Source organism: Hevea brasiliensis, chromosome 14, assembly GCF_030052815.1.
Source record: "Hevea brasiliensis isolate MT/VB/25A 57/8 chromosome 14, ASM3005281v1, whole genome shotgun sequence".
Taxonomy (NCBI): domain Eukaryota; kingdom Viridiplantae; phylum Streptophyta; class Magnoliopsida; order Malpighiales; family Euphorbiaceae; genus Hevea; species Hevea brasiliensis.
The window spans coordinates 1,598,271-1,613,891 of NC_079506.1; the positions used below are offsets into that span (position 1 = coordinate 1,598,271).

Sequence of the window (15,621 nt, forward strand, 5' to 3'; positions counted from 1 at the left end):
AAAATTTCATAAATTATATTGAATAAATTATTATTTCATTACTAAATTTATTAATATTAACTACCTAATTTTCTTTATTTAAAATCAAATTAGTTAACTCATACATTTTAATTTTAATTAATAAATTCATCATTCCATCAGAAAAAAATCTTATTTTATTATTAATAAAATGACATTATTACCCTTTCGTCTATATCTCTAGTTTTCTGATCCTGTTGTTTCTCTTTGTTTTCTACTCTTCCTTGCCCTCTCATGATGTTCCCTCCCTCCCCATTTATCTCTTCACTTGTTTTTCACTTTATGCTCTTTTTCTCTCTCTCTCTCTCCCTTTGTGGGAGTGTAGAAGAAACTGTTTAAATCTACGAAATCAATGAACCCATTTAAATCCAACCCAAATTTTATGATTTTTATTTGAGTTCCATTGGTTTTGGGTTAAAAATTATATAACTCTTTATATTTGTTTAAATTCGGGTGTAAAATTGCACAAGTCGAAAATGTGATTTCTTGTAATAAATTTATAATTTCGTTTTTACTGATTTGCAAACTAGATATATTGGTTTGATTTGACAATTTACAGATAATCCAACCGACTCGATGCATGAGCACTGTCCATCATCTCTCTTAGCTTTTCCATAATATTAAAATCCTTAATAAATCCATAATTTGCAAATTCAAAACTAAAATCCAAACAATCTCATTCAAAATCAAAAAAATTATAATCTGCAAATCAAAAATTAAAATCGTAACGATTCCATCCAAAATTAACAAATCCATATTAAAAAATTCAAAACTATAATCAAAATAACATTTCGTTCACATATTCTTCTATTGGCCTTCTATGGGTGTTGTGCTTCCAGTGATTTCATCATTTTCTATCTTTCTTTACAATTATTCATTGCTTTAATATGCATGCAGCTAAAGATCACAGTAATGGATGAGTGCGTATATCAAGTAGGAGAGGCTTTGCAACGACACTCCCCTTATATTCATGTTTTTATTATAACCATCTATTTTTTACATATTCTAATCCGTCAAATCCATGAAGAATGTCGTATTCACCCACCTATACACCGCAGCCAACTTTCTCGTTGGTTACGGTCACATTAATCACAGTTAATATCCTAGACATTTAATTACTTGTTTTGCCAAGACAGGTTTGAGCCGCCACTTCATGAGCCACCACTCTTAGTGTTAAGTCTCGTAATGTGAATTTAACTCGATACCAATTAATATGAATTATCGAATATCATAAGTCATTGAGATTGAATCATGTAAAAAATATTAGCTTGCAAGAAAAATATGCCTAGGACCTTATTAATGTCACACCTAAATTATTTTTTAACGATACAGGATCGTAATTTTATTTAAATTTCAAAAATGAAGAGAAGATAAAAAAGGAAATTAATTTCCCTAAATTACATTTCTCAACTTTTTGGCTTTAATCTGAAATATTTCTCTTTAAATTAATGAGAAATTAAAAGAAATAGTATAATTGGAATAAAGCTTAATTTGTCCCTTTAAATGTTTAATTTAATTAATTTTTAACTTTTTATCTAATTTTGCCTTTATAGTTTTAGTTCGTGTCCAATTTAGCCTAATGTGAAACTCACTCGTCACTTGGTACATGAGTTTTTTTTTTTTTTAAATATTTTTAATATTAATTAATTAGTTAATTTTTTATATTTAACTTCTTAAAATTAAAAAGATGGAAAAATAATATTTTATATTTAAATTTTATTTGATTATAATGTTCTTATTTTAATTAAAAATATGAAAATAGAAAATAATTAAATATAAATAATATTTTTTAATTTAAATAATTAAAATTAATTATAATCATAATTTTTAATTTTAATTAATTATATGAAAATAAAAATATTTTTTATTATTTTTAAATTTAATTAAGTATAATTTTTATAATTTTTATTTTTAATTAATTATATGAAAATATAAAAAAATACTTTCATATTTTCATTTTAATTAATAATATTAAATAATAAAAATAATATTTTTTATATTTAATTCAATTCATTATAAAAATAAAAATAATATTTTAATATTAAAAAATAAATAAAAAAAAGAAATTTGTGCACACAAATCAATTAAGGTAGATTGGGTCAATTTAAAACTTTAAGCCCTGCTTCGAGAAGGGATAAATTAAGACCAAAATTAAAATGAATAAGTCAAACATCTGAATAAGTAGAAATTACAAATTGAACTTTGTTCTAGTATAATTTGTATTAAAATGTAGTCTCTCAATTTTCTAAAAGCCTCTTTTCTTAATTAGTTTGTGAGTAGATAATAGTCATTTTCATTTTCTTTTCTGAGATAAATTATAATTCTCTCATTTTTATGTATATCAAACAATATAAAATAAAACAAATTCCTATTATATACTTCTCTCCTTATTACCTTTTTAATTTCTTTCCATGCACAATCAAGCATCTAAACAAATGAGTTAGAGTTTGAAAGTCAATGATACAAGAGAAAGAAGGAGAAATTGTGCCTGCATTCAGAGCACATAAATTTGACCTGCTCCTTCACATGTGCATAAAAAGTCGTTCTTTTATGAAATAATGGGGCGAATTTATTTTTATACACAGTATGTGCACTGGATGTTTTCAATAAAAGAGAGCAAATATGATGGTAGGAAAGAAAAAATAGAAATGGTAGTTTTCATTTTCCCTACACAATGGTTAGGTTTGAGAGGCAATGATGCAGAAGAGAAAAAGGAGAAATTATATAGTGCATGGAGAGCATGTAAATTTAGCGCTCCTTCACATACATAAAAATGGATTCTCCATGAAATAATGGGATGAATCTATTTTTATACGGAGTATGCGTGTGTTGATGTTTTCAATAAAAGAGAGCAAATATGATAATGGGAAAGAAAAATAGAAATGGTAGTTAATAAGGATGTATATAAATCATAAATTAAGGTAAAATTATAATTATATTTATTAATAAAGGATATTTATAATATTCCACTTCATTTTATATTTTTCATTAAAAAAATTTTTTTTAGATGAAAGAGTAAATTTGTTAATAAATCAAAATATAAGAATTTATTAATTTATTATAAAAATAAAAAATGATCTAATCTTGGTTGATAAAATACTCGCACACATAACCAGTAAAAACAATAGACTGCTCTAATTAATATTGATAAAAAAACTATCTAATTTTTTTTTTTTTGTCCATGCAACTAAAATGCATTTAAAAAGCCTTATGGGCATCCGAAGATGATACAGAGATTAGTTCCCTTGGAGGATCGATAATCCAGCTAGAAGGGAGGGAACCTTTTAGATATAATTTAGCAACACAATCAGCAGCCTGATTTGCAGTCCTTTTAACCAAGGACAAAGAGAGTTGGGGTAAGGAGGATATAGCAACCTTAATAGCTTGTACAGAAGCTTGAATATCCCATCTTTGACATTCATGGGACTTGACTACATGAGAATAAAGGATTTTTGAATCCGTCTCAATAATTACTGGGGGAGCTCCCATAGCTAATGCCACATGTAAGGCTTCAAGCAAAGCTTTTACTTCACTTGCTAAAGGGGAGGCCGAAGTAATTTTCTTTGTAACTCCATGAATCATCTGACCTTGGTTATTTCTAACCACCACTGCAACAGAGGCAGAAGGAACCTTCTCATTCCATGCTACATCACAGTTTAACTTAAGAGTACCTGGAGGTGGAGGTTGCCAAAGCGCTACTCTTTAGGGAGGGTTAAATCTGTTCCTTTGTTCTAACGAAAAGGCCTGCACTTGGCTAAATTCAAAAGTATCTACCATCACCTTGCGCACCACTACAAGAGGATCAGGACTGGTTTGCTCAAATATAGCACTGTTTTGAGCCTTCCAAATATGCCAACAGGTTGTAGCTATAAGTTCCAATAATTCCTTTTAAGATTTAACTGACGCTGAAATAGCAGACCACCAAATCGGGAAAGATGCAAAACCCCTTGGATTGGTGTTGTATGCGCAAGGAAGAGAGAACCAGGTAACACGAGCATGATCGCAACAAAATAGAGCATGCTGCTGATACTTTGTTAAATGTTGAAGACGGCTGCTTCATTTCAGTAGCCCTCCCAAATAGAAGCGTATCATCTGCAAAAAGAGCATCAGTAATAACAAGGGCATGCCCTGACATCTTGAAACCTTTAGTTTGCCCATTATTTAATGCCTTAGTGAATCAAACAAGATGAGGCCTGATTAACCAAATAGGAACAGAAGTAAAAGGTGATAAAGGGTCACCCTTAGTCGAAGACCTCTAGAAGAACAAAACTGTGAAGTTAGGTTTCCATTAATAAGGATAGAAAAACTCACAGTGGAAATACAGTTGTATAACAAGACAAACCCATGTAACAGAGCAAAACCAAACTGCAGGAGAGCTTTTCTAAGAAGGACCATTTCCATTTCCTGATCATGCTGCATGTGCATATCTAGCTTTATTGCCCATATGATGAGATCTGTTGTTGGAAGATTCTAAGCTGGTAGAGAGGCTTCATGAGCAATAATAATATTGTCTGTGAATGGCCCTGGAAGGGATGAAAATACTTGAATCATGAGAGATGAGAGTATCCATCAAGGTTTTAATCTGTTCACAATGATTTTAGATATAACTTTTGCTAGACACCAGTGCACAAGCTAGTGAAATCTATGTTGATGAATGAGAAATAGGACTTTTTTACATTTCAGGATTAGAACAATATTTGTTCTATTTAGTTCTTTCAACATATGCCTTGAAACAAAAAAACATGTCACGAAAACTTGACACAAATCTTCCTTAACAATATCCCAATTCTGCTGGTAGAACAAACCAGGAAAACCATCTGGTCCTGGCGCGTTCTTTCATCCCAAATCAAAAACAGCATCTTTGATTTCCTCTTTCGAAACTTGGGCCAACAGATGCTCATTCAACTCTTGAGGAACTATGTTTGGAAGTACAACAGGCAACTTCATCCTCCCCTACAGTACTAGAGCTTGTATAGATTCTGCGAAAGAAACCAGATATCTCATTAGTAATTCCTACTTCAGACTCAATCCACTGCCCGTTGCCACTCTTTAATTTCACAATAGCATTTCTATGACACCTTTGAATATTAGAAAGGTGGAAAAATCTTGAGTTTCTGTCTCCTTCCTTTAGCAATGATTCTAGACCGCTGACTCCAGTGTGCTTCATCTTGTCTCCACAAATCATTAAGCCTCTTCAAAAGTTGTTGCTCTGTAACTTTTAGCTCAGCTTCTGCAGGTTTATTATAAATGCCTTCCAATTCATTTTTATCCGTTGCATCTCTATTTGAGTACCTCTGAAATGAATCCGACTCCATTGGCTGCCTTTCTGCAACTTTTCAATTTGGCATTAAAACAAAACATTGGTGACCCTTTGATTTGCTTGTTCCATGCCAAAGCTCGACTGATGAACAATCTCCGTGCTGGAGCTATTTAGATTCGAAGCGGAACAAGAAATGTCCTTGACAATTCTACCTTCTAACAAAAGCACCAATGGCCGATGGTCTGATCCGATCATGGCTTCATGTAATCCATCGCCTTAGGAAAGGCTTCTCTCCACTCAATAGAGGCAAGAGCCACGATCAAGGCGTTCTAAATTGCATTTTCCCCAAACTGCTTGTTAAACCATGTATAGCAAGGGCCCTTAAATTCCAAATTGACTGACAATGATCAATAAAAGCAGCCATATATCTTACTTGAGAAGAAGTTACCCTTTTTCCACCCAATTTCTCTGCTTGAGAAGTTATAGCATTAAAATCTCAATGCATAACCAAGGTTCAGGTTGACAAGGGTGAAGAGCTTGCATATTCCCCAAAAAGAGGCTCGGTGGCGATGTCTGAACTACCATAAACAAAAGTGACAGGGCATAGGCAATTATGAGTGACCAGATTAATTACTGTATCCACAAAATTAAAATTTGCCTGTAAGATGGATAAATCAACACTATAACTCCACCATAATGCTAAGCCACATGCCAAACCAACCTGATACAAATAAAATTCTTTGTCGAAACACAACCGTCTGCAAATTCATTCCAAGAAAATTGTTTCTGCATAGTCTCCATTAAAAAACAATGGAGCGATGTTTCTGAGTGAGCTCTCGTAAAGCCAGTGCCTGGGGTTGCCCAAGCCCCTAGCAATTCCAAGCTATGAATGTCATGGCTAGGTGGGTGGCTTTGGCCAGCCACCGAGGCCTCAGAAGCACAAATGCTGCGATGAGATACTGCTCCTTTTTTACTCTCTTCAATAGTTGGTGAATTACAAGGATGTAAATCACTGCCCAATGCAAAAGCCTCTTATTTGCTTGCCACCTTATCTGAACTCAGAGCACTTTCCCCTCGAGCTCTCCTTTTCCACTTATGCTTGTTAGAGACTGTTGTGGGAGACTGAGTACATTTTCCTTTGTCCCCGTTAACTCCTGTGATTGTTAGAGAGGAACTGATCAATGGAGTCAGCTGTGTTTTCAATTCAGTATGGGCTACGCTTGATTGCTTGTTGTGGAGGACTTTTCCTGGTTTTTCAAAGTTGAGGGTAGAAACAATTTCCTTTGGAGTTGGGCTTGAGATTACAGATTCAAATTTATAAAGACTACTGGCCAAATGAACTAAGAAATCAAAGGGTCGTGGCTAAATTACATCTGGGGCCAAAATTTTTGATCTCTTAGTATTTAAGTGGGCTAAAGTTGGTTGGAAGAGGTTCTTTCTGTCACTCCAAGATCTTAGAGGTAGTAGGCTAACTCTTGTGTCTTCTGAGTGGGATATTACATTGGGCCAAGATCTCTTAGAGCCCACAATTAAAGCCCCAGACCCGGAAGGCAGCTCTCTCGTGTCAGATGTCACACCATATCTTCCTCCTTTCTTTTGCTCTCCTTTCAACGCTGTTGGTTCTGCCTCGTTACTGTTCTGCTTTGCTGGGTCATTTCTCTTGCTCTTTTTCGTGGTTGCTGTGAAGGAGCGGAAGCATGAAAAACATAAGTTCAGATCATTGAATTTAAAAATTTTTCATCTAGGGTCACATGCATCATGAAAGATTCATTTTTATCTATTTGATTTCAATGATAAGCAGCATATTAAAACTCTTTTAATATATTTTTGGATCTACATTTGTTATTTAAGATTTTAGAATTAACAGATTAATTCATTAGAACTCTAAATTAATCAAGAACAAGTGCACTAATCTTTTTTATGCACTGCAGTGTGTTTGGAACCTTTGGGATGCACTTAGGACACCAGATGTTGTCCCTCTAGCTTGTCCACACCAAGATCACCATTGGCAGCCCCTTGAGCAGCTTCTAAAACTTTTCCAATCAATTAGAAAATCAAGTTTTGCCTAGAGATTACAGATGTAAACAGGACACTAGAAACAATTTCTAGTATTTTAATCCAAGAGATTGTTGACAAATCTCTTTGAATTGATGAGAGATGAAGAAGAAGAGAAGAAGAACACTCCAAGGGTGGCGGCACCAAGAGAATACAACAGCTTGTTTTTTTACTCTTTCATCCTTACACTTATATAGCTAGGTCACCATTTAAAACTCTTACCACATGTCACCTTCTGATTGGCTCTAGGTTTAATTGACCCAATCACATTGTGCCAAGTGTCAAACCTATATTCAATCTTGACTTTGATCATCTTACATGATTAAAAGACATATGGCAAGCTTATGTATAGTGCCATGTGTCAACATCTCATGGTAACACATGTCACCCTGTGAAATGACCAAAATATCCTTGTGTCTTAATTTTGAATTCTCAATCCAAAATAATTATTTCTTTTCTTCTAATCAATTTATTTCAAATATAAATTAATTAATTAATCTCTATTAATTAATTTTTAATAATTAAATTCATATTTAAACATTTTAAATATAAATTTAACTTATAATATATATCCAATAACCTAGATTTAGTTTCAAGTAATGCTAGGGACTTTGCAATCTAATTGCAAACCAAACCTATTTAATTAATCAATTAAACTCTTTAATTAATTAATTAAATCATATTTAATTTGGTGATTACTTGTGTATATGTGTAACTTACGAGGCTAATCACTAATTGGCAATGAGATATGATATCAACTCTTAATATCATCAGAACTCTTTCTTACCATAAATGATTTCTCTAAATCATTTTATGCACCTCACAAACCATGGTTAACATCTAGCATAGCATGCCATGGCTACCCAATTAGTAATAAGGTTTACCTTAAATGAACCTATAATCATATATTACCATGCACTAGAATCTCTCTATTACAAAATCTCAATTCAGTGAAGTCATGTTTTATGTCAAACCCCATTTGCTATGAATATTATGTTCTCTTTTAATACAGTTCTTGATTAAAAGATTTTCTCATGAAACTCTTTTACGATTAAATCTATCTGTCGACGAAACTTAAAACATCAAGAACAATTAAATGAACATAGGATTTATCCATATTTACTTAGGTAGCAGATTCCATCTTGATCGACACACCTCCATAAATAGCTAGTAGGAGCCAACACATGCCCATATACCTATACACGGTACAAGTATGAAAGCGATATCAAACTCAAACCACCTATATACAAGATAAGCTGTACCATCTTAGGTCTAAAGATTATATGCATTGATATGATTTATGACAATGCATTGACAAGAGTAAACTCCATGTGCTTGTCATAAATGTCCTAGTTGACCTACTTATCATGTATAAGTGCCTATCATGTTTGTTATATGGCATGAGACTCACCATTCCATCTTATTTACATCTTATATAAATAACTTAGGAACAAACATGATTACAATCTTTCTGGATAAGTCATATCCTTATTGTGAAGTATACTCGATTGTGAACCTATTTATGATACTTTGTGCTAGAAATACTGTCACTCATATTCTTAACAACTTAAAAATAGAATTTCTAACAAAATATCAATGGACATTTTCTATTACACATAAATATATTATATAAGCGAAAAGAGAAAATGCCTTTTATTAATAAAATATGTAAAAGATAAATACTAAATGATATGCTCTAAGGCATACTACTAACATGCTGGTGATATAGCGGGGACATCAATCATAGAGGATGAAAGACTTAAGGGACTATTTTCGAAAATATGGTTTGAATTGGGAAGTGTGGATTGAACAGAAGGTATGGGCGAAACTGACATGGTGGTTCTTGTATCGGAATTTCGGCTACTTCTTTGAACAAGGTTTAATGAGGGTTAGCGATTGGGGTGTTACGGATGGGTAGCTTGACTTGGAGGGTGGGGCGCGCCACTTGTAAAGGGTTGGCTTGAGAGCGATGGGTGAGTAAGCTGGAATAAGGGATAAGCCTTTTAAGGGCCGACATTTGGATGTAATCTTTGGGCAGTTGATTTCTTGGGGAACGTCTGGTCATCCTAATTTATTTTCCTTCTTCTCTAACACGGTCTATTCAGGTTATACGGATATAGGCAAAGGGTTTTATAAGGTGTATTCGGATGATTTTAACAAAATTTACGCGAATGAGGTCGATTTTTGTAAGAAATTAGGGTTGAGGTTGGATAGTGCAGGGAGGCAGGTGATGGGGAATTTGGGGAGTCTGTATGGGCGGGTTCTGACGTTTTATAATTCTTGGTTAGGGTTTTGTGCGGTAATGGATTTTTGTTGGGTGGATCGATGCGATGTGATGGCCAGGCCAAATCGGAAATCAAGGAGGGTGATAGAGGAGGAGAACAAGAAGTTGAGGAAAAGGCCAAGAGGAGTATAATGAGATGGTGAGGGTTGGCGGAATTTGTGAAGAAGAGGGGTAAAAGAGTGATTGATATGATGGTTAAGAAAAATGCGGAGTTGGAGAAAAAGAAAGAGGAGGAGAGGGAGAGGAAGAAGAAGTTGGAGAGAGAGAAAATGGAGAGAGTTAGAGCATATGAGGAACCGGAGTGGGCAAGAGTGAATGAAGAGGATGTGGAGGAGGTGGCGGGGTTTGAGGAGGAAGGAAAGGGTAAGAAGGGGAATGGAGGGAAAGAGTTGTATTGCGTGGTGTGTGGAAAAAAGTTTAAGAGTGAGAAGCAATGGAAGAATCATGAGCAGTCGAAGAAGCATAAGGAGAAGGTGGCTGAGTTCAGGGAGTCATTTGGGGATGATGAAGAAGAGACAATAGAAGATTTTGAGGAGGATGAACAAGGAAACAATGAAGAAATGGTTAACAATGTTGTGAGGTAAATCACGAGGTTTAGAGAGGATTTCACGATAAGGAAGAGAATGGGGTTGAGAATGCAGAATTGTGAGATGAGGAAGATGGGTTCTTTGATGTTGAGGACGGTGATGAGGTGGAAGGATTTGATATGGCAGATGGGAATGTTGATGATGATGAGGTTGAGGATGAGGATGGCAGATGGGAATTTTGCTGCTACAGTCTCTCGAAGTTGAACACGCGCATTAGCAAATGAACAAGTTGGCACCACCTGGTTTTCTAGCCTACATATAAATAAATAATGAAAGAGATATATTGGAATAATGTAATTGTTGAAGCATACAAAAAAATAAAAAATAAAAAATGAAAACTACAAGAACTTCATTTATTTGTCATTTGTCATACTGCCATACATCTTGTCAACTAAATTGGCGAACCACCGAAAGTACCTTGACCTGTGGCAGTCCACGTTTTTGTGATAGGTTAAGAGTTTAGAATTGACAACACATAGTAAATTATTTCCTTGTAACATTTATGCAGAGATGTGAGAGAGGAAAACATGTGGAACTGAAATTTCCGGGTATTCCAAAATCTTATAACAATGATTTGATTTACAATTTGAAAGTTCAAATGAGATTATTTACCTCAAGATCAGTTGCACCATCACCAATCATAACCAGAGCCTTGTACCCATGAACCCGGTTTATCATCATAATCAGCTTTAGATGAACTCTTAGAAACCATACAAGAAACTAATAGCTAATAGACCAACCTTCCTTATCTGCTGCACTGCAGTTGCTTTTCCTCCACTTCTTGAAGTAGGCTCATTTGCATCAAACCCTAGAAACTCCCCCAAACTTCCAAAAAGCAATTGGTTAGCAAAAATATTTTCAGGCGGAATCCCAAGGATGGATGCAACAGGCTGCAAGGAAGTTGTTTGACAACACTAACAGAATGATATCTAATTTATCTCATACAGACAGCCACCAAACTAGAAAGCAAAGTTTTCAGCTCCAAATCCAAATGATGATAATAATCTTCAGTTAAAATACAACATAAGACTTTTTGAGATTTTTATACATAAGCCTTTTGAATTTTCCTAGGTTGATAGCATTTTATTATTTGAAAAGTGAAGTATAATATTGAACATATATGATAGAATTATTAATACACTGATTAGATAATTGTTCTTTTACACTTCCACAAATGCTGTAGCACAAAATCACAGAGCTCTTCCACAAAAATCCTGTGCACTAATTCGTTATAATAATTATAAAAACTCCATAGAAATGTTATTATTGATAGTAAAGATCTTCCTTTAAACTACATGTAATAGTTTTATATGGTTATCATGTTAGTGTAAGCACTTTATTATAAGTTTACAATTTAAAGTGAAAATGTCTGATAAATGATTATAAGACAGAGAAAGAAGCAACAAAACAAAATAAAAATTTTAATGCAGTAACATACATTGATCATTTGACGAAAGCCTCCAAAGATCAAATAAACATTAGTATTTTTAGCCTTCAGCTTCTTGACCAACTCATCTATGCCAGGAGAGATCCTACATAATAGGAAACAGAAATAATGAAGATTCTTCAAATTTTGATTTAACTCGAATTACCATAGGAAAGGGATATTAGGAAGTAATCAAAAGATATTGAATGAAAGAAGTAACAAGTCCTTCTCATGCATCAGGTGGCAAAACAAAAATTTGAATTGAATAAGTTACAAAACAAAATTTAAAAATAGTTGGAGATAAAATAAAAGAACTCATCAAGATGATGCACACACTCTACTCAAATAAGATATTAGTAATTTAATCCAAATAAAGTGCTAAATTAACAGCTTACCTATTATCAGGAAGTCTACTAAGCATAATAAGTAAGGAACGGCATACACCCAGAATTTGAAGTACACTAAGATTAAACATTAAATCATGAACCACCTTTGCTCTGAACTAGACACGAATGAATAACTAAAAAATTAATCAATAAAAACACAGCTTTTTTGTTCCTCATGAATAAAATTTTAGTTTAGGTCCATGTTCAATGAAAAATAGCCAATAACTTGTCATGAATTCCAATATAAAGTAAGCATGTAACAGCCAAATAAAAAAAAAATAACTTTTAACCAAATAGAAATATAAAAAATACAAGGCTTGGGCAGAAATATTAGAAAAGAGAGGACAAAAAGGATGATGGAAATAACTTGGGTTGGAGTAATAATAAGGGGTTTAATCTCTTAATATGTCATGAATAATATCAATGTAGACAGGAAAGAGTGAAGGAAAATGATCCATATGGCCACCTCAATTAGTTTGAGATTTAAATTTCGTTGAGTTGAATTTAAATGTCAAATAGATGCTATGCAAACCACAAATTGATATACAGGTAGACAATATTCCACGAAATGAGGCATGTATTAGCTTAATGAAAAATCCTTTTCATGGGATAGTAAAACAGATTAAAAAAGAAGAAAAAAAGAGATACATCAAGGGAATGGGATACTTCACCGTGTTCTATGGCATGTATTATGCGTTGATTGTGTTTTTGCAACTTCCATAAAAATATCTTTCAATTAAAAGAAACAAATTAAAGCATGATTAAGGAGTTAACCTACTTTGGGGGCCTCTTCTCAAGAAAATCTTGGACCTGAGATAAGGAAGGTTTGAATAGAGAAAGTATGGCTGCCAAGGCCTCCTCAAAAGGAACAGAACCACCCATTGCTCTGGCAAAATCCAACACTAAGATCAGATCTAACATTGAGAAATAAATTAGTTTTAAGATCTTAATAAATTACAAGGATAACCAACTTAGCAGTCCATTCTGCAACAGCCTTTCTAGCTCCACAAAACTCTGCAAGTTCATCAATACCCTCATCTAGGCATACTGTGCTATCTATATCAAAGCATACTGCATCAGCGCTTCTCCAAAGCCCAAGAACATCTGTCAATTTAAAAAAGCAATCAACAATTACAGCAACATATATATCAGTATTAAAATGTAAAGCTGGAAAAGTCTTAAGGCAAAAGTTGAAATAATGCAGGATTCAAAAGATAATCTGGCCAATCAGGGCGTCATATGCTGTCTGCTATAACTTCAATTCTCCAGTATGTCTTGTAAGCTTAGTTGGTCTCTAGTCTAAGAATTATTTACAACTACATTTCCCATTTCCAAGTAGCACTCTGAGCTTTTACTTTTCTTTTGTATAGTTGTGTTGCCATTTAGCAAGTTTCATGACAGTAATCTTACCTTGTTTGCTTCATTTGTGATTGTAGTAAGTTTTGCCAGCTAATTTAGTTTTTTTTTTTTCCAGATAACCAAAATCTCCATTAACCAAAGAAAAAATAATTATAGCCACAATTGTACTGCTTTCAATGTTAAAACTAAATTCAGAAATTCATTTACCATGCTCAAGGGATGAAATCCAGTTCTTAGATACTAATTTCATACTTTAGTTTGTTCAAGTTTAAAGCAGGTAAAAATCTAAGTCAACCAATTCAATAAAAAAAAATCCAAAATGGAAATATCACTCTGATTTTTTAAAAAAGAGGTCAGAACAAAATATATTTAGTGATTATAACCTTTGGATGGCAGTGCATTGTGGAAGTGGCCCAATGAGGAAGCTTTTAAAGGTTGAACTGAAGCACTATCTGAAATGAATGATTGAGGTTTCATAAACATAATACCACCTCTATTCAAATCCTTTTTCAACTGCAAGGGGAAAGCTGGAATAAAACGAGAGCCAGAATGTCTACAGGTAGGATGAATTGGGTCGATTCGTAAATGCACCAACCCTTCCATTAAATAATCTGTCACATATAAAAAAAAGACACAAAATAAACAAATGAACCCAAAACCTTGTGACACCATTACATTTCACCAGTGCTGCAAATGCTCTATCACAGTAATACAGTGATGAATGATCATAACACAGTTTTCTCCTCAAGCTAAATCAACAATAGAAGATGAAAATTCCGATGATTTCTCGCCAAACAAACAGGGAAAAGCAGATGGAACAATTCCATTCCATAACAGAAATTCAGAAAACGTATAAAAAGAAAGAAGATAAAATGAAATGGAGAAAGCAAAGCAATGAAGAATGAACTCACAGTTAGAGTTGCAGGATTTGCTTTGGTTATGCAATGTTTTGGAGGTAAAGTTAGATGTCTGCTTCTCTATGCTCTTTCTCTTCTCAAATCCTTCTGGTTTCTTATTCTTTCATCTGCCATTGGTTGGTGAGATAATAATAATAATAATAATAATAAAATAATTACATCCAAAATCTTAACTAATTTAATGGGATACAATTTTTTTTTTTTTGAAATTTTTTAATTAAATAAATTAATTAATTATTACATCATTAATTTTTTTAATTACATCATTAATTTTTTTAATGGATAAATATATATATTTTTTAATTTATTGATGAAAATATTTGAATATATTTCCCTCTCTAAGTATTTTTTTTAAAGCCCCGTATGTGTGTGTGTATTTTAAACCATACATGTATATATGAAATTTACATGTCAAAATCCTTGAGGAACAGTACTACAGTCTTGCTAGTAAAATGCATAGAAACTGTTCGATGAAATTCCCGGTAGGATATAAAAATTTCGTTTCCGTCCCTTTTTCGGGCGAAAGATTTTGAAGTAGCGATCGATAATCATGACAAGTAAGTGGACAGATAACTCTTATGACAACAGGGTATCCAGGAAAAACAAGAAAATAGTAAATGCTCAGCATTTCCTTCCATCTTGTCAACTAGCGTGCAATCGTATCAGCTTAGTTTTTACTCGTATATTCAGCCTTGAAGATACCCAACTCAATTATCATCGCAAACCACCCTTTATTCCCATTACGCTGGGCCAAAGAAATGGCAGCCTCTGCGATCTTCGACTTCAAGAAATTAAGGTATCGAGATTCAAGGTCTTGAGCACGTCCGCCAGGTAAAGTTACCGCCACATGGATAAAGGGAAGACGATGGGAACTCTGAGCTCTGGGGTCACAACATCCGATAATAATAATAATAAAACTTAGTCTCATAACTTGTTTGGATATAACTAAAATCAATTCCTATTTTTATAAAAAAAAAATCAATTAAATCATATTTTTATTATTAAAATGTTTAAATAAGTATATAAGATATTTTATATTTTTCTAATTTTTAATATTTAAACTTATTATGCACACACTATTTATGTTGTTATATAAACTTTCTATATAGTTTAGTTGATTTATATGTTTGTTGATTGTTAGAAATTTATTAGATATAAATTTTTTTTGAATTTAGTATAAAATTATAATTTTTTAATTCTACTCTTGATGTTAATTTAAGGAATGAAAATAATTGAATTTCAATTCTGAAATTATATCAACATGAATTATATAGAATTCAATTAAATTATGTATTTTAAGTTGTGTTATGCTAAATAGTAGACTTAATT

General features: G+C 33.0%; 2 protein-coding genes and 1 pseudogene across 5 annotated transcripts; 1 reads left to right on the plus strand and 2 right to left on the minus strand.

Moving 5' to 3' along the window:
• Window positions 1-9,083: 9,083 nt before the first annotated feature.
• LOC131173426 (DNAJ protein JJJ1 homolog) lies at window positions 9,084-10,560 on the plus strand (annotated as a pseudogene).
• Window positions 10,561-10,591: 31 nt separating this feature from the next.
• Window positions 10,592-12,105, minus strand: LOC131173427 (phosphoserine phosphatase, chloroplastic-like). The gene is made up of 5 exons (XM_058135780.1): window positions 12,026-12,105; window positions 11,643-11,736; window positions 10,945-11,094; window positions 10,817-10,891; window positions 10,592-10,627 (listed from the first exon to the last, which is right to left on the minus strand). Exons 1-5 carry the CDS (start codon window positions 12,103-12,105, stop codon window positions 10,592-10,594), a joined length of 435 nt encoding a protein of 144 aa, XP_057991763.1.
• Window positions 11,286-14,405, minus strand: LOC131169225 (phosphoserine phosphatase, chloroplastic-like). 4 transcript variants are annotated; one of them, XR_009143581.1, is made up of 6 exons: window positions 14,287-14,405; window positions 13,759-13,986; window positions 12,988-13,120; window positions 12,791-12,902; window positions 11,643-11,736; window positions 11,286-11,418 (listed from the first exon to the last, which is right to left on the minus strand). XR_009143581.1 is itself a non-coding variant. In XM_058135504.1 (5 exons), exons 2-4 carry the CDS (start codon window positions 13,976-13,978, stop codon window positions 12,791-12,793), a joined length of 357 nt encoding a protein of 118 aa, XP_057991487.1. In that variant the 5' UTR covers window positions 13,979-13,986; window positions 14,287-14,405; the 3' UTR covers window positions 11,286-11,736. The 4 variants fall into 4 exon arrangements, 3 of the variants coding, with proteins under 3 accessions (XP_057991487.1, XP_057991484.1, XP_057991485.1); XM_058135504.1 differs by having other exon boundaries at window positions 11,286-11,736; window positions 13,867-13,986; XM_058135501.1 differs by having other exon boundaries at window positions 11,286-11,736.
• Window positions 14,406-15,621: the final 1,216 nt, after the last annotated feature.